The 23771-nt window shown below is 40.5% G+C and overlaps 1 protein-coding gene across 3 annotated transcripts in view; it reads right to left on the reverse strand.

Moving 5' to 3' along the window:
* Positions 1–1903: 1903 nt before the first annotated feature.
* Wdr37 (WD repeat domain 37) overlaps positions 1904–23771 on the reverse strand; it is a 68713-nt gene continuing 46845 nt past the window's right edge. For all 3 annotated transcript variants that reach the window (XM_031359764.1, XM_031359763.1, XM_031359765.1), the window contains 3 exons: positions 11998–12132; positions 11460–11574; positions 1904–4780 (listed from right to left, as the gene is read on the reverse strand). In XM_031359764.1, the coding sequence (XP_031215624.1) occupies positions 4649–4780; positions 11460–11574; positions 11998–12132 (382 nt within the window). In that variant the 3' untranslated portion in view covers positions 1904–4648. The remainder of the gene's footprint in view (positions 4781–11459; positions 11575–11997; positions 12133–23771) is intronic.

Raw genomic sequence — 23771 nt, forward strand, 5'->3', positions numbered from 1 at the left:
TTGCAATGAATGAAACCCATTATTTTACTTAAAATAAGCAAAAAACCCTTTACTTTTAATGTAATTTTCTTAATCATTTATAACATGGTTAATGAATTTTTATTGACTGCTCTTTTTGACATATTCAGTCATATAAGCACAAACACACACACTAGTGTCTTTCCTTTAACACTACCTTTGATAGTTACTGATGAACTGAGTAACCACTTTCTATTATTTTAATTGTTGTGTGTGTGTGTGTGTGTGTGCTTGTCCAAGGAGTCCAGAAGAGTATATTAGATCCACTGGAGCTGGAGTTACAGATAGTTGAGAGCTGCCAGATATGGATACTGGAAACCAAATTCTAGTCTTCTAAAAGAGCAGCAAACACTATTAACTACTGAGCCACATTGGAGCCCACAATGTGTTTTTTTAGTGTTTTTATTTTTAAGTGAGTCTACTTGAGAAATTTATATTTACCAATTTAAAAATACTGCTATCACTAACTCAATGTCCCAATTAGAGAAAGTTAATAAGCCAGTAACATCATTCAGACTGCTGGAGCCTTCTGCTCGTTTTTTAAACCATTTCCTCCCTAACTTATTTCACATTCATTCTTCACATGTATCTTCTTGCTGAGAACACACTTCGAAACACTCCCTGTTGTTTTTCACTCAGATTAAGAGCAGGATCACTAATAACTCCTGGAGCTTTACAGTTTACTTAAGAGAGAAACTGGCTCAACCAATTCTCAGTCCAAAAGTACAAGGGAGAATCCTGATTGGCCATAGAAAAGGGAGTGCTCCTACCTAGTGTGTGCCTGTGGCTGAGGCGTGGGCACAGTGGCAACACTGTAGTGACAGTGCTAAGTGGTGGTGACAAAGTATCTGTGAGTAAAGAGGTCAAATTAATTTGGTAACACTAACTTAAATGTCTCACATGATTGAAATTCCCTAATGTATTGTTTTAAAGGGAGAGTCCTTACCATCAGTGTCTTAAACATCTTAGAGACCCTGACGAATGCGCTCACAAAGCTAGAATAGACAGTTCTTCAGATACATTCTGGATTTTGGCTGAAGTAGTGCTTCCTTCCTGCAAGAAGTTACCTGTGTTAGCCCAAAAATAAGCTTCAATCTCATCCCCGTGAAGAAGCAATAGATGGGGAATGAAATCCACACTTCATACCAAGGCCTTTGAATGAGACGGTACCTCATCCCAGGCCACTCACCTCACTGGCACACTGTGGTAAGTACCTGCATCACGCCAAGGTCCTTCTAACCACCTCTGCATGCAACCTACCTACAGGAAATGGTCCTGCAACTTCCTATCTACTTATAACATTTAGGTTTTGGTTAAACGTTGCCTTAACAAAGGTTTCTCAGCTAAATGATGTGATAGAGCTACTGAATGCCTCTATCTAGAGTCACAGGTCATGAGTCCCTAAAATACTGTTATATCATTTCTTTCACACAGAATGCTCAGCATGCCAAGGATCCCTGCAATCTACTGTCATTTTGACCAAAGCTGCTTAACACAAGCTACCTTAATGAAGCTAAATTTAAAACCCTGCAACCTTCATGACTTCATTTTCAGTTCCTTTCCATAACATGGCCCAGTGCTCTTTGTGCATAATTGAGATGTTCTCAGTTTTGAAAGTTTTTTTTTTTTAAATCCTAAGTTATTGGCAAAAACCAAAATCTCTGGTTCTTATGCTATGGGAAGAGTCTGGTAGACTATCAGCAATGCTAGGCTTTCCATTGCAAAACAAAAGGATAAAAAATATAACTGGGTTTTAAGTCTAAGATAAAAATTTTTCAAACAGGCATTATAAGCAATTCACTCAATTTCCGGACAGCTATGATATTTCTATAACTCAACAGTGCTTCACAAAGTAACACATGAGGGGAGGAGTAAAACACAAGACTCCCGATAACACAAATCTTTATAATAGGAATTATGGAACACAAGTGTTTTAATGAACTTCGTATTTCAATGAAGACACTGAACATTTACAAACAGTTACATCAATACAGTAAAGATAACTGATTCCACAGAACACTTATAAATGCACTTTTCCCTCAAAAAACAAAACAAAATAAAACCTTTTTTCACAGATTTAAGTAACAAATGATTTACATAGTCTTCAGATTCTCAAATATGTACAAAGCTTTTTTGACTCTACAGAAATTGGTATGCTTCAGTTACAGTTGGGGCAGGGATATTCTGTCCAACAAATCTCTTGGGAAATTTTGTATTAATGCACATCTAGTAACCACATATTTCCCCTCCATTATTAAATGAAATTCTGGACACTCCAGCACATAATAGTGTTCCTAATTCCAAACACTATTTCTAATGTAAGATTGGTTGTGGCTGATAGCATGACTTATCCTTAGCCACATGCACAAGGCCCACAAACATTCATGCTCAAGCCGGTGCAGCCATAGACTCTTGAAGATAGCACTGAGGTCACAGCAGAATGGGTTGAGAACAGATGACAACAGCAGTTAATATAAGTCACATCCTGCTCCTGAGCGCTCTCATCGAGCACCATTAGGGTCTTCTGCCCTCGTGGAAATGAATGGGGAGCCTCATTTCTATGTCAGAGGCTGGTCCCTCCAGTTAGCCAAAGAAAATAAGCAGCCATTGGCAGTGAAGGTCACTAGTCTGTATACAAGTCGATGATTACCAATAAAGACTTTAAAGCTCCAAAATTGTGTCTGGTGGGTCTCATGTTTGATTTTGCTGTTTGTATTTGCATACATTTTTTCAATGTTCCTAACTCTACCTAGATTTTCAGACTAAGATGCAAAGAACATAAGAACATGGCTTTCCACTGACATTAACAACTCTGTGAATAGAGTGGCATGGAGGGGATATGGAAGCCCTGTGTGGCTATAAAAAATAAAGCAGGCCACCAGGAACATTATCACACAGTACTCTACCATCAAGCAAAATACATTCAAGACAGCCAGAGCTGGCTCTTAACATTTTAATCAACTACAATGACCAGCCTGACTCATCTCTCAAATACACCATGGTGAGACTTGTGATCAGAAATGGTCAGACTTTAAAAATACAACTTCTTTTTCTTTTTAAGTTGAAAAAACAAAATTACTCAAAGAATCTCTCTAAACGAGTCAGATAAAAAGTTCCTAAGATCAGCAACTTTGGTGCCAAGTCAAAGATGTCAATAACCAAGTTCTCACTCCTGGAAAGTGCCACCCAAATGTTCTATGCACATTATACATCTTACACCAAACTTCCTACCACTTACTAGTTCAGGTGCCCTCCTAGGCCACCCAAAGAGGGGTGGGGGAGGGGTGGGAGGTGAGGTAAGCAAAATGTATATGTAATATCACCTCTGCTTCTCCCTAAATGGTCATGCTCCGATGGGCAGTATGTACGAGGGGCAGTAACTGAGATGTCTCTTTATCAAAACTGTAACTCTGTAAGAAACACAAACTTACAAACACCAGACAAACAGTGATCTCTAGAAGGTAAGGACAAAAGGCTCACTCGTGCAGTAGAAGGACTGGCGCCCGAGAGGTATCTAAGCTGTTCAAGACAAGCGCTTCTGGTTGCCTATGAACTATCTGCCATGGCTGTCCCCTTCCCAGGCTGCCTAGAGAGCCCCTCACCTTCAAGGAATACACGGTATGGTTGTCTTTCTTGTTTTCTACCTTGAATTCAATATTCCAACTTTAAATCAGTGCTTTACCCATGCAGCAGTGAGACTCCAAAGGCTTCCCAATATTTATTTTGAGGTAGTGCTCATTTATTTGCATTCTTGGCTCTCAAACACCACCAAGGAAGTGAACCCATTTAGAAATATGAAAACCAAAGATGTAGAAAATAAATAATATTTTGTCTTCAGGTAGCAGGGCCTTTGTATAAAGGTCAAGTCACATTCAATGGATAAATCATTTGAAACTTCTAAAAACTGTTTATAACCACAGCTATAAATTAAAGTGCTTTGAATTCTGTTTAATGTCTAAAATCAGTGATTAGAATAATCGTATTTTAAAATTTGCTTGTATGAGACCTCAAGAGATTGAAATCATTTTCTATAAAATAGCAGAAACATTTTCTTCTCAAAAGAAATTCTGCACAAACATTGCAAATCCAGGTTACTTTTACAGAACTGGAACAGAAGTCAAGAGTTGAAATGGAATTACACAACAGCACATTCTACAACTTCACATAAACCAAGTATGAGATCTCTGTCAGTCCTGCCTCTTGCTAGCCAATGCAAATGAGCTCTGCAGTCTTCCCAGGACAAGGTAGTTATGTATAGTTACTCCAGACAATGTAACAGATTCACTATGCCTCACAACAGCTACACAGTTCACATTTGATTCATACAATGTAATGTAATGCCCTACTGCTCATCTGTCAGCTTCAACAACTCAAAGCATTTTGTATGCTACATGGGAGGTGAGCTTCACTTCTACTGACCAGAGGATGCCAATATACACAAGACAAAACTAAAAAACAGAATCACACATCTCTCTGTACACTTCATGCAAGCTGGGCACAATGTGAAAAGAACATATACAAGGCACCCTTCCCAGGGTCAAACTCTCACTATAATGGCTGATTAATATGCAGAAGAGCCTGCATGAATCAAAAGTCCATGGCAAACTTTGAGCTAAGGAACATCAGTGACTTATTTTTCTTGTAACAATGCAGGAATATTGATGTTCCACCCAATAGCTTGCCTATCAAACCCACATGTAAATAGATTACATATGGGGTGGTCTTCACTCCACGCTGAGCAACACACCATTCGTCTGTGACCCTAGGAAGGAACACACAAAACAAAATTAATGCATTATTTCTGAAACAAAATTTAACACTCGCACCATGCTAGCTACCAGAGCTACATTCTTTAAATGAATAATGTTATAGCGAACACTCAATACATATGTAACTCAAGGGAGCCAAAACCTACTACACATGGCAAGAGGCTTTCAGAACCAAGCTGGTAGAGCAATGTGTACCATTGGAATGGCTGAGTGAATGAGGTGAACTCATACCAAAAGTCATGACTAGTCTTTTGAGAAAATGAGGAAGCTTATAGTCATACACACAAGGATGGTCACTTTGAAATTTTTAAACGAACAAATGAAGCTAGAAGACATATTTTCAGACACACTAAACCAAATTCACTGAAAGAACATATCATTTCGTAAATAGTTCCAATAATAAAAAAAAACTAAAAAATATATATACATGATACAAGATGAAACAAAAATAAGAAATTACTTTTTGTCTAGATTCTAGAACCCTCAGGATTTCTAATTAAATAACAAAATGTTGGAGGAAATTACTACAAAATAGTTTACAAAACTTACAGTGTGATACACTGGGTGGTACAGATATTTGGGCAGTTAAATAATGCCCAACACTTAGAATGTCTATACACTACACACCCATAAATTAATGTGATAGCTTTAATATGCTACAGTTATTATACAACAAAGCATAAGGATTGAGTGAAACTGACAGGTATTTATCAAGTAAAAGAACTACTCAGCAAGGGCAGGACAAGGTGTTCTACTGTAAAAACATTCAATATAAATAATATTTATACATGCAGGGAACTCAATCATGCTGCAAAAACTATAAAAAAAATTAAAAATTAAAAAAACCTGTGTGGCAGGTCTATTTTGAAGGTGTCTTTCACTGATTCTCTGCTAAGAGTTTGGCTTTTGTTTTTTAATGAAAAGGAAGAAATCACATCTACATCCACTAGTTGGCAATAAAACCATGCCTTAGAACAGGAACTACTTAAAAAGAAATGTAGGGTATTTTCACAGAATACTGAAAATAGGTACTGGACAAATGGGTGAAAGGAAATGGCCATTTAGCTCAGAGCTACGAAGGGAGGAGCTGAGAACCACATTTGTTTGACAAGGCTCGCTGAAGAGGAAAGGGGAATGTCCACATATCATGTGGACACAGCATCAAGTACCCATGGAAGGGATGATCCACCAACACAGAGTTGATAGTCACAACAGGCATTCTCTCATTAAAGCCTGGGGAATCTGCCCACACACGATCCCATCATATCTGACCCTGCAGCTCTTAACAGTCCTCATAGCATGCATCCTACAACTAACCACAAAATAAAACACTGTAAAGTTGCTGTCCTTGTCACTGGACACGTGGCATGCATATCTGTAATCTAGCTACTTTAGTGGGCTCAGGGAGAAGGTTCCAAGGTGATGCCAGCCCAGGCAACTTAATACAACACTGTCCAGCTGTCTGGCAGTAAAATTTAGAGAGCTGGGAGTGTGACTCAGTGGTAGAACAAATACTTGGCAGAAGTAAGAACTCCGGGTTCAAAACCTGTTAGTGAAGAAAACTAGCTTCCCATACAAGCTCTGTTTTGGTTTTCTGTTTTTAAAACTAGTCAGGTGAAAGCAGCTCCAAGAGGGTGCCAGCACTGTCTACTGTAAGGCTATGATACTAAAATTACACTTATCTGAAGAAGTATTATAGGTCTAAAATGAAGTTATATTATTCACTAATCTTAAAATAAACGTATTTCACATACTGCTATAAGAAAGAATAAACCCAGGCCCCCCAAAAAATCTATAATTCCAGAAAACCTGACTATTTTACAGCTAATTCTACATGGACTTTTCTACACAGAACTAGGAGCACAAAGATCAACTAAGAACTCCTTACTTTCTTGAGGAAAAACAAATCATCAGACTGTTAGCAGTCTCATCACAAAGGCATTCTTTATATAGCAATAGTAACTTTGGGACACACATGAGTAGTCCATCATGCTGAATGTATGATTAAAACTTTGGTTTAAGGCTATTTCCCACTTTCTCTTCTACTGGATTTAGTATATCTGGTTTTATGTTGAGGTCCTTGATCCAAGTGAAATTGAGCTTTGTGCAGGGTGATAAATACAGATAAATTTGCATTCCTCTACATTCAGACAGCCACTTAGACCAGCACCATTTCTTTTTTTTAAAGATTTATTTATTTATTATATGTAAATACACTGTAGCTGTCTTCAGACACACCAGAAGAGGGCGTCAGATCTCATTATGGGTGGTTGTGAGCCACCATGTGGTTGCTGGGATTTGAACTCATGACCTTCCGAAGAGCAGTCAGTGCTCTTCCCCGCTGAGCCATCTCACTAGCCCATCCAGCACCATTTCTTAAAGATGCTTTTTTTCCCACTGTATGGTTTTGGCTTCTTTGTCAAAGATTCAAATGTCCATTGGTGTGTGGTTTTATTTCTGGGTCTTCAACTCAATTGCACTGATCTACCTGTCTGTCTCTGTACCAATACCATGTGGTTTTTTTATCACAATGGCTCTGTAGTATTGCTTGAGGTCAGGGATAGCGATTCCCCAGAGGTCCTTTTTATTGTTAAGAATTGTTTTCGTTATCCTGGGTTTTTTTGTTTTTCTACATGAAAGTTGAGAATTGGTCTTTCCATGTCTTTGAAGACTTGTATTGGAATTCTGATGGGGACTGCATTGAATCTGTAGATTGCTTTTGATAAGATGGCCATTTTCGCTATGTTAATCCTACCAATCTATGAGCATGGGAGATCTTTCCATCTTCTGAGGTCTTCTTCAATTTTGTTCTACAGGGACTTGAAGTTCTTGTCATTCAGGTTAGAATTAAACCAAAATATTTTATATTATTTCTGGCAATTGTGAAGGGTGTCGTTTCCCTAATTTCTTTCTCAGCCCATTTATTATTTGTATAAAGGAAGGCTACTGATTTGTTTGAGTTAATTTTATATCCAGCCACTTTGCTAGAGTTGTTTATCAGCTGTAGGAGTTCCCTGGCAGAATTTTGGAGGTTGCTTATAGTTTACTATCATATCATCTGTAAGTAGTGATACTTGACGTCTCCTTTCCAACTTGTACCCCCTTGAAATCCTTTTGTTGTGTTATTGCTCTAGCTAGAACTTCAAGTATAGGAAGATACACTTGAATAGACAGGGAGAGTGGGCAGCCATGTCTTATTCCTGATTTTGGTCAGATTACAAAACAACTGCCTACAGATTGGGAAAAGATCTTCACTACTTATGTCCTTATATTAGTCCTATACTATGGACTAATATCCAAAACTCATTAAGTTAGACTCCAAAAGACCAAATAAACCAATTAAAAAATGGTGTGCAGAGCTAGACAGAGAATTCACAACAGAGGAATCTTGAATGGCTGAGAACCACTTAAAGAAATGTTCAACATCCTTAGTAATCAGGGAAATACAAATCAAAAGGACCCTAAGATTTCACTTCACACCAACCACAGAATGGCTAAGATCAAAAACTCAAAAAACAGCAGAAGTTGGAGAGGATGTGGAGAAAGGGGAGCACTTCTCCACTGCTGATGGGATTGCAAACTTGTACAACCACTTTGGAAATCAATCTGGCAGTTCCTCAGAAAATTGGAAACAGTTCTACCTGAAGACCCAGCTATACCGCTCCTGGGAATATACAGAAAAGAAGCTCCACCATACCACAAGGTCATGTGGTCCACTATTTTCATAGCAGCCTTATTTGTAATAGCCATAAACTGGAACCCAGATGTCCCTCAATCAAATAATGGATACAGAAAATGTGGTTCATTTATACAATAGAATATTATTCAGCTATTAAAAATTACAACATCATGAATTTTGCAGGCAAATGGATGGAACTAGAAAATATCAACCAGAGTGAGATAGCCCAGACCCAAAAGGACATGCATGGTATAGTAGCTAAAAAATACAGAATACTCATAATACACTCCACAGACCCTAAGAAGTTAAACAAGAAGTTAGGTCCAAGTGAGAATGCTTAAATCCCACTTATAAGGGGGAACAAAATAATCATGGAAGGTAGGAAGAGGGAGGGACCTGGGTGGAGGGTCAGAGGGAAAGGGGAAAAGCGGGGGCAGGAACAGGTATGAGGGGAAAGTCAAGACAGAAGCAAAGAGGGCCAGGAGTATGAATAGAAATGTGCAGCTGCCAGGGGATGGGGGGATAGAAGGTATGGGGAATCCTCTAGAAAATCCCAGAGACCTGGTATGTGAGAGGCTCCTAGGACCTTACCCAAAATGCCTAACAGTGGGGAAACAGAACCTGAAGAGACCACCTCCAGTAATGAAACAGGGCCCCCAGTGGCAGGATTGGGGCCACCCACCTACCTGCAAAATATTTGACCCAGAACTGTTGCTGTCTAAAAGAAATGCAGTAACAAAAATGGAACAGAGACTGAAGAAATGGCTAATCAGAGACCAGCCCAACTTGGGATCCATTGCATGGGCGGGCACCAAACCCTGACATTATTGTTGATGCCATGTTGTGCTTGCAGACAGGAGCCTAGCATGGCTTGTCCTGTGAGAGGCCCTACTAGTACCTGATTGAGATAAATGCAGAAACTTATAGTCAAACATTGGACTCTGGTCAAGGACCCCTATGAAAAAGTTAAAGGAAAGATTGAAAGAGCTGAAGGAGATGGCAACCCCATAGGAAGATCAATAATATCAACTAACCCTAATCCCTGGAAGCTCCCAGAGACTAAGCCACCAACCAAAGAGCATACATGGGTTGGTCTGAGGCCCCAGGCACATATGTAGCAGAGGACTGCTTTGTCTGGTCTCTCAGTGGGAGAGGATGTGCCTAATCCTGTAGAGACTTGATAGGCCAGGAAAGGGGATTCCAGCGGGGGATGGGGGGGGAAGAAATACCCTCTCAGAGGTAAAGGGAAGAGGGGATGGAGTAAAGAACTCTGGGGGAGGCGGGGAGACAAGATTTGGGATATAAATAATTAAAATAATTAAATGAAAAAAAAAAGTAAAACCTTTGGTGGGCAGGCACTTCATGAACTTATAGGAATGTGAAATGTTTTTACTCTGCTTTGATGAGCATCTCCCTACAGTGTGCACTCAAAGAACCAAAAGATCACATTAACCTAGGCAGCGTATCATTGTGAATGGTAACAGAGTGGCTGAGATGCTGCTGCTGGAAGGACTGCCATGCTTGGGAACTCGCGTGCCACTCAGAGAGAAAGGGGTGTTGTGTTGGTAGCTAATACCCCACCATGGGTACTCTACACACTGCCTCTCCAAACTCATCCTAGTGCTCAGTGTTTGCAGAGCTGGTACAGAGCTGGCTTGTGAACTATACTCTGAAGTATTACGTGATGAACTGGGGATCATATCAACATGGAGGAATCAAAAGAAATGCAGCCAATAGGCAGCAGCAGATGAATGTTGTAAAGTACACAAGCAATGCTCAAAGGATGTGTGTATGTGCAAACAGACAATTGAGCTGAAGGGACCAGGGAACAGATCCATTAACAGACTGTACTGGTTGATTCATCAGACCTTACAGTGGCATTCAGGGAAGAAATGCAGTATGATCAGTGTCCTGGCTAGTTTTATGCCAACTTGACATAAAGTTTGACAAGAATCATCTGAAAAAAGGAAACCTCAATTGAGAAAAATGTATCTATAAGATACAGCTAATTATCTTAATTAGTGATTGATCTGGAGTACTCCAGCATGTTTTGGGTGGTTTCATCCCTCAGCTGGTTGTCCTAGGTTCTGTGAGAAACCTGAGCTGAACAAGTCCTGAGGAGCAAGCCAGGAGGCAGGAACCCTTCATGGCCTCAACATCAGCTCCTGTCACTAGGTTCCTATCCTGCTTGAATTCCTGTCCTGACTTCCTTCAATGCTCAACAGTGATATGGAAGTATAACCCAAATAAATCCTTTCCTCCGCAAGTTGGTTTGGTCTTGGTGTTTCATCACAACAATGGTAACCCCAACTAAAATACTGTGCTTTGGGATCTCAGTTAAACACACAGCTAAAAGAAAAGAACTCTGCCTCCACTACTTATCAACTCACATACTACAAGCTGAGGCACCAGGCCCTAACCCTCATAGTATAAACTGAGGCCCCAGCCCCTAACCCACACAGTATAAGCTGAGGCCCCAGCTCCTAACCCACACAGTATAAGCTGAGGCCCCAGCCCCCACTTCACAGAGCATTAAGAAGTCATCCAAGGGCCTGCTTTAAGGGCCCAGGGCTAGGTGTTCCTTGGACACATTCTGATTCTGCTCGGCTGAACTGGAGCCATGAATGCAGGCACTATGAGGTGAGCTGAACAGAACAGACAAATGCACCCACCAAACTCCTGTATCTCACATCTGATGGTAGCAAGGAACAATTCCCTAACTTATGAGGAAAATCGAGCTTTTACTTCTAGTGATACCTCACCATAGGAAGATGCTTCTCTGGTTGGAGGTAGAGGTAGGTATCCCATCTCCAGGTATTCCCACCAATCTATGACTAGCTCATCATCTCATAAAACACATGCAAAAGTTAATTTTTATGTGTTCTAAATGTTTTATTGTGGCCTGTTTGTATTTCTCTGAGGCACCATTGATGTAAAACACGGAACTGCAAATTCTCCTTTGCTGTTCATAATGAACACACTGTAACCAATACCTGTCGGCTGCTCCGGGGAAGCCGTGCCAGTCTCACTCCCGACATATCAAACAATCGCACTTGCCGGTTGTCATGGGGGAGGGCTATGATTTTTTGGCCAACACATACATTGATCCTACAAAGGAGACATAGAAACAAGTTTGTATAAACCTGACAGTGTAGTATTTTGAATTTACAGAAAATAATTCACATTTCAAGACAAACTAAATGAGTAAACCACAGGGGAAGTCTGCCTATGACACTGGACAAGAGATGAAGGCACACTTAACTGCCAGATCACAAGTGACTCCACACATATGTACAATACAGTCACACAGTCCAACAGCAGAAGGAGCCTCTCAGTAAGTTAATGAAGCTCTAAAACATCTGGCTACCAAAGGACTTTTCTGACTCTTGTCCTATTACACTAACTTACTATACACTGAGTAAGTTTAAGTAGTTACAGATACTGAAATCACATAAGAGAATTAATAAAATATATTTTCCCAGGAGGTGAAATTCTCCCCAAAAAAGACAATAAATTACAATCAACCCTTACCTATTAATGGCAGAGTCTGTACGAATTGTCGCAATTGGAGATCTCATATTTTTTAAATCCCAGACTTTTACTGTGCGGTCATCACTGCCTGAAACGACGTTGTCTCCCACAGTAAACACAGCAGAGGTCACAGTGCTACAGGTAAAGGTTAGACACATCAGTAGTTAGAGTTCAGGATGTACCAAACTCCCTCTCACAATACATGCTACACAAAGTTTTGCATCCAGGGGGAGCAACAGAGGGCAAGGCGGTTGAAGATGTGCAAGCTTACAGTGTCCTCTATTCTGTAAGCCTGTCCCTATTTCTTAAATTCTCCTTGTAAATACGTTAAATAAAGACCCCTGCTTTATGTGCCAATAGAGGAGGAAAATGCACTCTGTCTACTCTGTCCTATCATCCTCAGACAGCCCAGCCAGACATTACTAGAAAAATATAGACTAAACAGCCTGCCAAATGTCTATATATTTAGGTCTGGTGGGATGAATTAAATAAAGATCTATTCCAATTGTAACTTCCAATTCAATTAAAACACACGAGTTATGGAAAACACTGGGTAATTCACAAATGGCAAAATTCAATTGACATTTTTTTCTAAATAAGATATATCCATGAGATAGCTCTATCAGTAAAATACTTGCCACAAAAAGCACTAGGTCCCAAGTTCAATCCCCAGATCCCATATAAAAAGCCAGGCATGACAGCATGTGATCCTAGGGTTGAGGGTGTAGAGACTGAACAATTCCTGGAACTTGGTAGCCACCAAATCTTCTGAAATCTGTAGACTCCAGATTCAGTGAAAGAATTGGTCTCAAAAACTAAGGTGAAGAGCAAATGAGTGACGAAGATACTAGAATGTTGATCTGTAGCCTCAAAGTGTGTGCACACACCACCACCTCCACCAGTCACTAGGAAAGCTGTCTCGGTTAGAAGTGGCCGTGGCCTGCTGGGTTAACGTGTGATGCAGCCCTTCCTTTCAAGCCAAAGTCACCAACCTCTTATTGAGAAAGGACTGAAATGATAAAATGGCACCTGAAGGAGAAACACCTCAACACAATTACCTCTCTTCACTGGAAAGTTCTGTAAGCAACTATGATACAAGCCTACTTCCCAGGAACTAAGGACTGATAGTCCATCCTTTAAAATGCAACCTAGCACACCATGTAGGAATACTTCCAGGGAATGCTACTGTTCTGACTTCATGTAGGTGAGTCTCCATTTCACCATGCATCTCTATAGTAGGTCTTTGCAGGTCTTGCTTCCTGCCTGGTACCTTATGGGCTGCACACGATGCTAATGTTTTAATACCCACTCTCCCCAGGATTAGTACACAAAGCACAACACTGCCTGATTCCAAATGCCCAAATCAGCAGATCCAGAGATGCCAATGCAGGCCTCTCAAAACTCCATCCTCACCTCTACAGCTGTCTCCCACCAATACGAAACCCAGGCACTCCTATGTGAAGGTTCACCACTTACATGTGACCCTACAAGGTGACAATCAGGTAAGCTTGGTTATGATGTCTTCTTATCCCCACAAATCATTAATTTGCAAAAACAAAAGCTTTGTTTCTGTATCCTAAATTTACACATTAACTGCTTGGAACTCAGAAATTACAATTTAAATGATAATTGGTCCTGTCCCACAATCTGTACTAAGATACGATTTTATGTTCTATTTAGGCTCTTTATAGGAATTTAATCAGTCACTAGGTCCAATTTATGAAAACTATTAATTTGAACAGGCACAGCTAAGTTCTAATTAAGTCTAAATTCTACTACATTAATCAAGGATTTTTAAACACCACCACCAGTGTAGCTACTAAGAACCAAAAGGCTTTCAAGAAGACCTGACAATAAACTACGGCACACCACAGAGGCCCAAGAGCACACCCAGGATGAAGACTGGGTTTGTAAAGCTATTTTCATATTAATACATCTTGCCTTATGCAGGACAGGCTTTGCCATGGCACTGGCATCAGCAACACAATTTTGCCTGTGCCAATTATTCAACAAGAACTAGCACTGGGTGGGATTACTGTTTGACGGTGGATATGCTGGACACTGAGAAGTACAGCAGCCTTCCTCCCTCCCCCCACTCATCTGATACTAGTAGGTACCTCCTCCCTACATGCGACAATCAATGACTTGCAAAACCACCTGGGTTAGAAACACTGCACTACATCTGGATGGGGCATAAACAACACATAATACACAGAAATATATGATACCCGGAGAAACGGACATATAGACAAACCTGTAAATTATGATTGACCTCTCTGTATTATCTGATGATTATTTATATTTTACAGCATTGGTGTTTTGTCTGTGTGAGGGTGTTCGATCTCCTAGAACTAGTATTACAGACAGCTGTGAGCTGCCATGTGAGTGCTGAGAACTGAAACCAGGTCCCCTAGAAGAGGAGACAGTGTTGTAAACTGCTGAGCCATCTCTCTAACCCCATATATTCTCTTTTTGTTTGTTTGTTTTGTTTTGTTTTGTTTTTGGGGGGGTTGTATTTATTTTTTTATTAGATACTTTCTTTATTTACATGTCATATGATTTCTCCTTTCCCAGTTTTCCCCAAAAAACAAACAAACAAAAACAGCAAGAACAAACCCCTGTTCCCTCCCTCCTCCCCCCTCCCCATGCCTGCCACCCCACCCTCTCCCACTTATTGGCCCTGGCATTCCCCTACACTGGGGCATAGAACCTTCATAGGGCCAAGGGCCTCTCCTCCCATTATATCCTTTACTTAAATAAATATCATAGGGCCTGACTTTAAATGAGGTGTGGCAAAGGTTACAGGAACATTTAAAAACCTTTTTATACTGCCAAAGATTTGAAGAGCATGAGGTAAAGATATCCACTGACTTCTGTTTGCAGTACATTCCAGGAGGTTTTGGCTAAGTTAAATTTCAGCTAGCATCTTGCTCAATTAATACAAAGGGGAAAAAAACTCAACAAAAGATCATCTGACCCTATGTTAATGAAATGCTAGAAGACATTAGGTTCTTAATAAATCACGATCCTGACAGGTATTGTAGGACATCAAAAGAAAAACCTGGCTAAAGGCAGTAGTTTTAAAGGCACCCTTGGACCATGGGTCCCACAGGGAGGCTGGTGAACTACAACCACTCACTGGAAAAGCTTCCGACTCTGCCAAACTCCAGCAAAACTCATTTATCTTGTCGTGGAGAGCAGCCGAGCATGTACTTCCAGCTGACAGTGTGGTACCTTCTCACCACACACCACTGCCTGATCTGGAACATTCTGCTCCCTCCGTGGGTCTCAATCAACGGAAAGACTGTAATGCTAGCACTCCTCATTAGGACTAACAGCTGTCTTCCCAGTCACACAGAGACACAAAACTGTTTTGCATAACAATCTGCTGAAATTTCACAGCTAAGAAAAAAAAATATATGATGTGGAAAATGCTGGACCATGAAATGCTAATGCAGTGTGCTTTTCTGGCATCATCTCAAAAACCAACTACCAGGTTGCCTTCCCTTTTTTTTTTAATTTAAATTCCTACAAAAGAACAATTTTGTATCTGTGGAGCCGTAGATCTGGTGTTTACAGACAGTAAGCAGTCCCTACGTAGAAACACAATTGTACAGGACATCCCCTATTAGAACACAGGCTTCTGTGTTCTAGCACATATAATCCATCTTTCAAAAGAATGTGGTTTTTCCCCTGTCCACTTTAGCATGTCTATTGCTGTCCTTGTTCAGCTCATGTTTAGGCAGTCATGTTGATGAGACTTATGGTTATAGCTTCCGACACTACAAGGAGAACAATCTCATAGCAAATTCCCTAATCCCCTTAACATCTTTTGGGAGTTGTTTTTTGGATGTAAAATATATGCATATAATATTTAATAAAAAAAAAGATGTCATGAGTTTGAAGGAGAACAAAGAAAGGTACCTAAGAAGATTTGGAGGAAAAAGAAGGGGAAATGATATATTTTAATTATAATCTCAAAAATATTTTAAAAGAAATGTACACAGAGCTGGAGAGATGGCTCAGCACTTAAGAGAACTTGTTGCTCTTGAAGAGGACCAAGGTTTGGTTCCCAGAACACAAACAGCAGCTCACAAACATCAGTTTAAGAACACAAATCTATTTAAAATTATTTCTAAAAAGTTAAAACACTGCCTGGGGGTGGCAGCACACGCCTTTAATCCCAGCACTTGGGAGGCAGAGGCAGGTGGATTTCAGAGTTCAAGGCCAGCCTGGTCTACAGAGTGAGATCCAGGACAGCCAGGGTTACACAGAGAAACCCTGTCTCAAAAAAAACAAAACAAAAAAAAAAAGTTAAAATACTAAGCTTCAGGCAGTGATGGTACACACCTTTAATCCCAGCACTCAGGAAGCAGAGGCAGGCATATCTGAGTTCAAGGCCAGCCTGATCTACAAGAGCAAGTTCCAGGGCAGTTAGGGCTACACAGAGAAATTGTCCAGAAAAACCAAAAGGGTTCAAACAATAATGTCATTCGTGTAATATAAAATATCAATACTTATTTGCTTTCTTGAAATCTTGTCTTTCTGACTTAAAAACATTGTAAGTTTAGAATACTTTTAATTATATCAATAATTTTAAAGAAACTGGCAGCAAATATATTGTTTAAACTTAGTGAAAAGTGACTTCCCTCAGCCCAAAAAAAATTCATACTATAATGGCATTCTTGCAATATCAAGGATCCATCTGGTGTTTCTTGAAATCTGGTCCTTCTGACTTAAAAACATTATACAGAGTATTTTATTTTATTCTAAAGTAGTTTAGAATATTTTTAGTTATATTGATAATTTTAAAGAAAGTGGAAATAAATGTATTGTTTGAACTTGGTGAGAAGTGACCTCCCTTGGTTTTTAATTATTTAAATTTCCATTTATTTTCTGGACCCAAGATACTGACTGTCAATTAACAGTGACCAACATCTCAAGAGCAGATATTATGAATTCATTTTTATATATAAAATTTTTGAAGGTTCTATTTTTGAAGTATTATAAATTATACTTTATAACAACTTTTAACATAATATAATGCTTGGGCTGATGAGAGGGCTGGGAAGAGAAAAGGTGCTTGCCACCAACCCTGACAGCCTGAATTTGATTTCCAGAACCCATATAATGGAAGGAGAGAACTGAATCTCAAGGTGACCTCCAGACACGTGTGCATGCCCTCTCATGTCACACATATACACATGCACAAGATACAGAATAAGTATCTTAATACAGTGCATGCAAGATTTATTCATTAGAGAGATAAAGTGAAGCCACTAGAGTATACTACAAGATTTATTCATTAGAGAGATAAAGTGAAGCCACTAGAGCATACTACAAGTTTTTTTTTTTTACTTTTAAATATTAACAGATTAGCAAAAGCCTCAAATGTCAAAAACAAAAATCACCCCTGCTTGAATAAACAGAGATAAGTCACTAGTGGCACCACACAGCAGAGTGGGACAGGTGGAGACTTGTGCCCAGTTCTGGGTCAGCAGTGACTGTTCCAGGGCCTGAGAAAGGCCTTCATCCCCAAAACAAGGAAGCTGACCAAAATGAATCCCAACTTGAGGATAGGGCTACTTCTACCTACCCAATACTGAATTGTGTATGCTGAAATTGAGCCACAAGTAGAAATAAGCCCCAGACACCATGAGAAAACCTCTCAGAGGTGGTCGAGCACAGTGTGTCTATCGACATGCATGCACACTATGTATGTGTAAAACATTCACTACAACTTTCCTCAGACAGAAACAGATGCTATCCACAAATTGGTAAGGAATACTCTAAAGCAAGGTCCACTTACTTGATTCTGCCTCTCACTGAGAAGGCTAAGGGAATAACAAGATGGTGTCAAGGACCCATGGGTTCCATGCTTAGGCAAGGAAGAAAGACTGAAAATAAAATGCCGTTTTTAAAGGGACGTTTTTAAAGTTCAGAATGGAATTAGGCATGACAGTTTGTCCCATAATTCAAAAGATGGAGCAGGAGGGTTAGCAAAAGTTTGAAGCTAGCCTGTGCTACATAATTAAGTACAGTTCTGCCTAGGTGACATACAAGTGAGACTGTTTCAAAAGGACAAACCCACAAAAATTCTTCAGAATGGGGTGTTATCACAACTCTCTAGCATACAGGAACTCTTGACTGAGAGCAAGCCAAGAAAAGAGCTGAGTACTTTGCCCCAGCATGTGAAGAACTTGCCCTGTCCACTTCTGGTTTCTAGAAGGCTGGCACCTGAGAGGCAACCACTGGACAGACATCAAAATCCTCCATCCTTTACAATCATGATGGCACCACCATGGGCAAACAGCCCTAGTGTGACCACACATCAGACTGCTGGCAGAAATTTCCACAACTGCCCTCCAACCTAGGAAAGAAATGTGTCTCCATCCACCCACTACCCACCATCAGATGTGGGGGCCACATGAACAGGGAAAGGAGCTGACTGAAATTCTGCAATGGAAAAGCTCATGCCCTACTCATATTCAAGCTGGGGCTAACATGTATGCTAAGGCTCAGATAACTCAATGAGTGACACTTACAGAATAATCAATTTGCTAAAGATAGCAACCCTGCCGCCCTCTGCATTACATAGGTCTTCAAGGGGCCCACCAGTGCTGACTGGTAGGGAATGGCAGTCATAATACAGTAACTGGTTTCTTCCTAAAAAGTTCCAGAGTCCAGACTACATTCCAGTAGACTCAAACTTAGCTACAGATCTATAATCTTCATGACCTCCCTGTAAACTTCCTCAACACCCTCTAGCCTATCTGAGTTTATTTGTGTTCCCCTGGGGAAACCACACCTAATTCAGCAACTCTGCACATTCCACACCTGCCTCTCCAAAGAGGATGCAATGGGCCTCATGCTCCTTGACCTGTACATGCTAAAGCAGCAGAAGCTCCATGCTATCCAGCCTCAGGTGTCCACTTTCCTTCACCGTTTACCTGAAGAGACTTCCACACCCAACTTCCAGGAAACACCAAAACCCACAGAGACCATTCAATCACCGCATTCTGCATTACCATCTGCCTCTGCCTGACAGGAGCAAGTCATCAGGATGCTTCCCTCTGGCCTCCCAAGTGCTCGGCTCTATGACATTTCCCATAGCCCTCCATCTGAAAACAAACCTTTAGACTCCTCTCCACACCTCTTCAACAAAGCTCTTAGGAACCCAAGTCTGATCCCCAAAAGGAGCAGGCCGAGTCACTGGCGCCAGACAAGCTGTGAGACAAGGATACAGCCCTATGCTAGCCTGCTACAGCCATGCCGGCAGCTGGCCTAGAGCCTCACTTTCCACCTCACTGCCAGTAACTATCCATTTCACACTGAAGAAATTAACTTTGTCTCATTCTTCTAAAATGGCAATTCATACCTACACCATTCATCAAAGATAGGTGTTTTTCCCTAGTGAAATTTCACAGCTGTGTAATATGTGACATGTTTCAAATCAGCTCCTTCTTGGAAAAGATGTATACCAACAAAATATAGTACCTTACTTTTTAAAAACCTCCTCCACAGTAAAGTGTTACTTGAAAAGCTTCAATACTAACAGCCTACAAGATACACAGCTTCCCTTCAAAGTTAGGCCAATGGCACCTTTATTATGAACCAAATTAAACTACTTTTTTGAAACCGTTTATACTTACTACTCTGAATACATACCAAGTTTTACCTTAGGCCCTCAACACTGCAGACACAGTGACAGCCCTTTGGAATTATTAACTAAGCAGATGAAAAGCATATTACCTTGGTCATTTTACAAAGGGAAGCCGAACTACTGTAGATATGTCAACTCATAGTGCTAGAACAGTACTCTGTTTGATGCTCTCTAGACTAAGCAGCAGTACTCATCTATCTCAGTGCTCTCTAGACTAAGCAGCAGTACTCATCTATCTCAGTGCTCTCTAGACTAAGCAGCAGTACTCATCTATCTCAGTGCTCTCTAGACTAAGCAGCAGTACTCATCTATCTCAGTGCTCTCTAGACTAAGCAGCAGTACTCATCTATCTCAGTGCTCTCTAGACTAAGCAGCAGTACTCATCTATCTCAGTGCTCTCTAGACTAAGCAGCAGTACTCATCTATCTCAATGCTCTCTAGACTAAGCAGCAGTATAAAACTGTATGCTCTTGGTCCATTTTATAATACAGAAGGGAATACCTAACTCCCATACATTCAAATCCTTGCTTTATAGGAATGTACCATAAGCTATTACTCAGAATTGACATATGTTGATATGCCATCTGTGGTGGTTTGAATATGCTTGGCCTGGGAAGTGGCACTATTAGGTGTGCTTTTGTCAGGGTGGGCCTTGAGGTCCTATGCTCAAGCTCCACCCAGTACAGAAAAAAAGTCTCTTCCTGGTTGACTGCAGAAGTCTCTCCTGATTGCCTTCAGACCAAGATGCAAAAAACTCAGCTCCTTCTCCAGCACCATGTTTGCCTGGACGCTGTCATGCTTCTTGCTATGATGATAGTGGACTAAACTACTAAGTCTGTAAGCCAGCCTCAATTAAATGGTTGCCTTTGTAAGAGTTGCCTTGGATCAGCAATAGGAGGAGAGGGCCTCAGCCTTGTGAAGGTTCTGTGCCCCAGTGTAGGGGAATGCCAGGGCCAGAAAGTAGGAGAGGGCGGGGTGACAGGCATGGGGAGGTGGGAGGCAACAGGGATTTGTTTTTGTTTGTTTGTTTGTTTTTTGAAGGGGAAACCGGGAATGGAGAAAGTTACATGTAAATAAAGAAAATATCAAAAAAAAAAAAAAAAAAAAAAAAAAAAGAGTTGCCTTGGTTATGGTGTTTCTTCACAGCAATGGAAACCCTAACTATGACTCTACCTTAAAAAAAATGTTAGGAAAATAGCTCAGTGGCAGAATGTTTCCCTACCATATGAGTTTGATCACCAATATTTTTTCACCCTGGTGTATACAAACACACACACACACACACATACATACATTTATTGCTTTTAGTATACATATAAGGAGCAATAAATGGAGAAAATGAGGACTGAAAAAAAAGTATCACTAGACATTGTTTTAGATACTGTTCCACTGGCACTATGACCAAAGGAAAACATTTCATTGAGGCTGGCTTACAGTTCAGAGGTTTAGTCCATTATCAGCATGGTGGGGAGCATGGCAGCACACAATTCCTACATCCAGATCCACAGGGAGCAGTAAGAGAGAGAGAGAGAGAAACACTGGATCTGGCTTGTGCTTTTGAAACCTCAAAGCTCACCTCCAGTGACACACTTCCTCCACCAAGGCCACACCTCCTAATCCTTCTCAAGTAGTGCCACTTCCTAATAACTAAGCATTCAAATATGAGTCTATGGTAGTCATTCCTATTCAAATCACCACAGACATTAACATAAAGAACCACAACTGACTTCAGAAAAGCCAAAACAGAAGACAAAGCAGACACAGAAAACTCAAAATACACCAGTTCATTTAATGTGGGAACAACATTAAATTAACAACATTTCTCAAGGTATCTATATCTCCATTGCTTTACTCAAACATGACATAGCAGAGGAGTGAAAGTCATTTTCAAAGTTATAGTTCTTAAGGGATTAGCAGAGAAATCATTTCTGTGGAAGAGCTGGCTCCCCAAAGGTGGCAGTTAAGTGCTGTGTTATTCTGATCCACTACTGAGTGTCAGCACCCTGCAGCTCCTGTGCAGAGCAGAGGATCTAGGCAGTAGCTGACTCAGAAAGGAAGCAGGAGCAGTTACAAATCTGAGCAGGTCACTATTGGCTTTAATACCAATATCCCTACCATCATTCCCCAGAAGCTGGAACCTTAGAGCGTTCCTTTCATCCCTACTCTGTGGGTTCTACACAATACAAAGTGGTTTCTACCTACACTTGGGCCAGGTGTTGTGGCAAACACCTTTAATCCCAGCACTCAGGAAAAAGAAGGAGGTGAATGTCTGAGTTGGAGGGCAGCCTGGTCTACAAAGCAAATTCCAGGACAGCCATAGCTATACAGAAAAACTCTGTCTCAAAAAAAAAAAAAAAAAGCAAACAAAAATCCCACCTCTCCTTGGATAGATCTCCTATCTGTCTCAATGAGTCAGAACATTGCTAGTGTGTCGCAAAATCCTGAATGAAGGCTGTTCTTTGCACCACTTCAGTGATGACTCACAACAAAGCTATTTATTCATCCACTGAAAATGCACTTATTTCCTTTTAATACTTGCTTTTATTAGTTTCTGAACAGCCCAGCCCACTTCTTTGGTTGGTTAGAGACAGGATTTCAACGTTGCCAAAGCTGGCCTTGTAAGGAAAAATTAAAGCTTTAAACCTGTGCTAACTAGGAAGAAAAGTTATGGGCCTAAGAATCCATCACAAACTGGCCACATAGGCCTGGGAAAGAGCAAACAAGTTGTTAGATATCATAAGAGCTGGCAGGTCAAGAAGACATAAAACTATAAACATAGAGGAAAACATGTCTAGGCAAACGAGGACATGTCCAAGGCCCAGGCATGCAAAGATATGCCTGGCAGACACTAAGTAATGGACCATCTGGTCCTCTCAGATATGGTTTAAGGTCAGATGCTCTGTTGACTCAGATTAACACCAACCTTAAGAATTTTCCACTCTGTTCTGCACGTAATAGTTAATATTTGAACTAGCCAATCATGTATGACCACACTGATTCCTTTGTTCCCTCAGACCTTTTCCCTATAAAAACCCCTAACTTTGAAGCCTCGTCGTCGGCTCCATTATCTCCTGCGTGAGATAACTGTGGTGCCGAACCAGGGCGTCCTGAAATTAAAATATACCTCTTGTAATTACATCAAGATGTGGTCTCTCGTGATTCCTTGGGTGTACGTCCTCCCGAGATTTAAGTGGGAGTCTCCCCCAGGGGTCTTTCAGCCTCAAACTCAACATCATCCTACAGTTTCCCAAGTACTAGGATAACAACATGAGGGCTTTAAAAAGAGCAAAATACATAAGTAAATCTCCTACTTTTGAAAACTATATTCTGAATAAGAAGCAACTTTAAGATGCATCACTTGGATTAACATACTACCTATTCAAACTATAACAGAGTAAGTACATGTGAGGAGCTCGTACCCCTGTTGGCACAGACAAGCTGACCTGCCCATTAACCCAGAAATACCTGCAGAATGGTATCCACAACATTCCAAAACAACTGTAAATCCAGTGTCCACCACATGCTTATACAGCAACTACGTGCCTAATATATTGGTCATTTATTCAGTTAACAAGTTAAAAGAAACCCATCCACTCCACACTTGAGCACAAAGCAGTGCAGGTAGGCATGACTTCTGCCAAATGTCCACTATATTTCTCTGTGAGCTTGTACAACCTGGTTAAGCTAATAATTAAACTGAGAAAATGGACTAAGGATGTAGTGCAGTTGGAAGAGTACTTATCAGTAGCATGTACAAAGCCCCAGGTTTCATCCTCAGAAACACATTGAGCATAGTAATAGTAACAAACTTAAGATCCCAGTACTCAGATGGTGGAGACAATAGGATCAGAAGTTCAAGGCCATCCTCAGCTAGTTCCTGAGCCAAAATAAAAACTTAAAAATCAAGGAAAATCTAAAACAGGAGTTCATACCTTCCCATTAGCCTATTAGCCCTTAGCTATTTTCTGCCTTGATTTATTCATTTGTTTATTTTTACTATTTGAGAATTCCATACATACAACGAATGTGCTTTAATCAAGTCTGTTCACCATTCCCTCCCCTCCGATTCCTTCCCTAACCCTTATTTACCATTTCCTCCCAATTTCGTATG

The sequence above is a fragment of the Mastomys coucha genome, unplaced genomic scaffold (assembly GCF_008632895.1).
Source record: "Mastomys coucha isolate ucsf_1 unplaced genomic scaffold, UCSF_Mcou_1 pScaffold7, whole genome shotgun sequence".
NCBI lineage: Eukaryota > Metazoa > Chordata > Mammalia > Rodentia > Muridae > Mastomys > Mastomys coucha.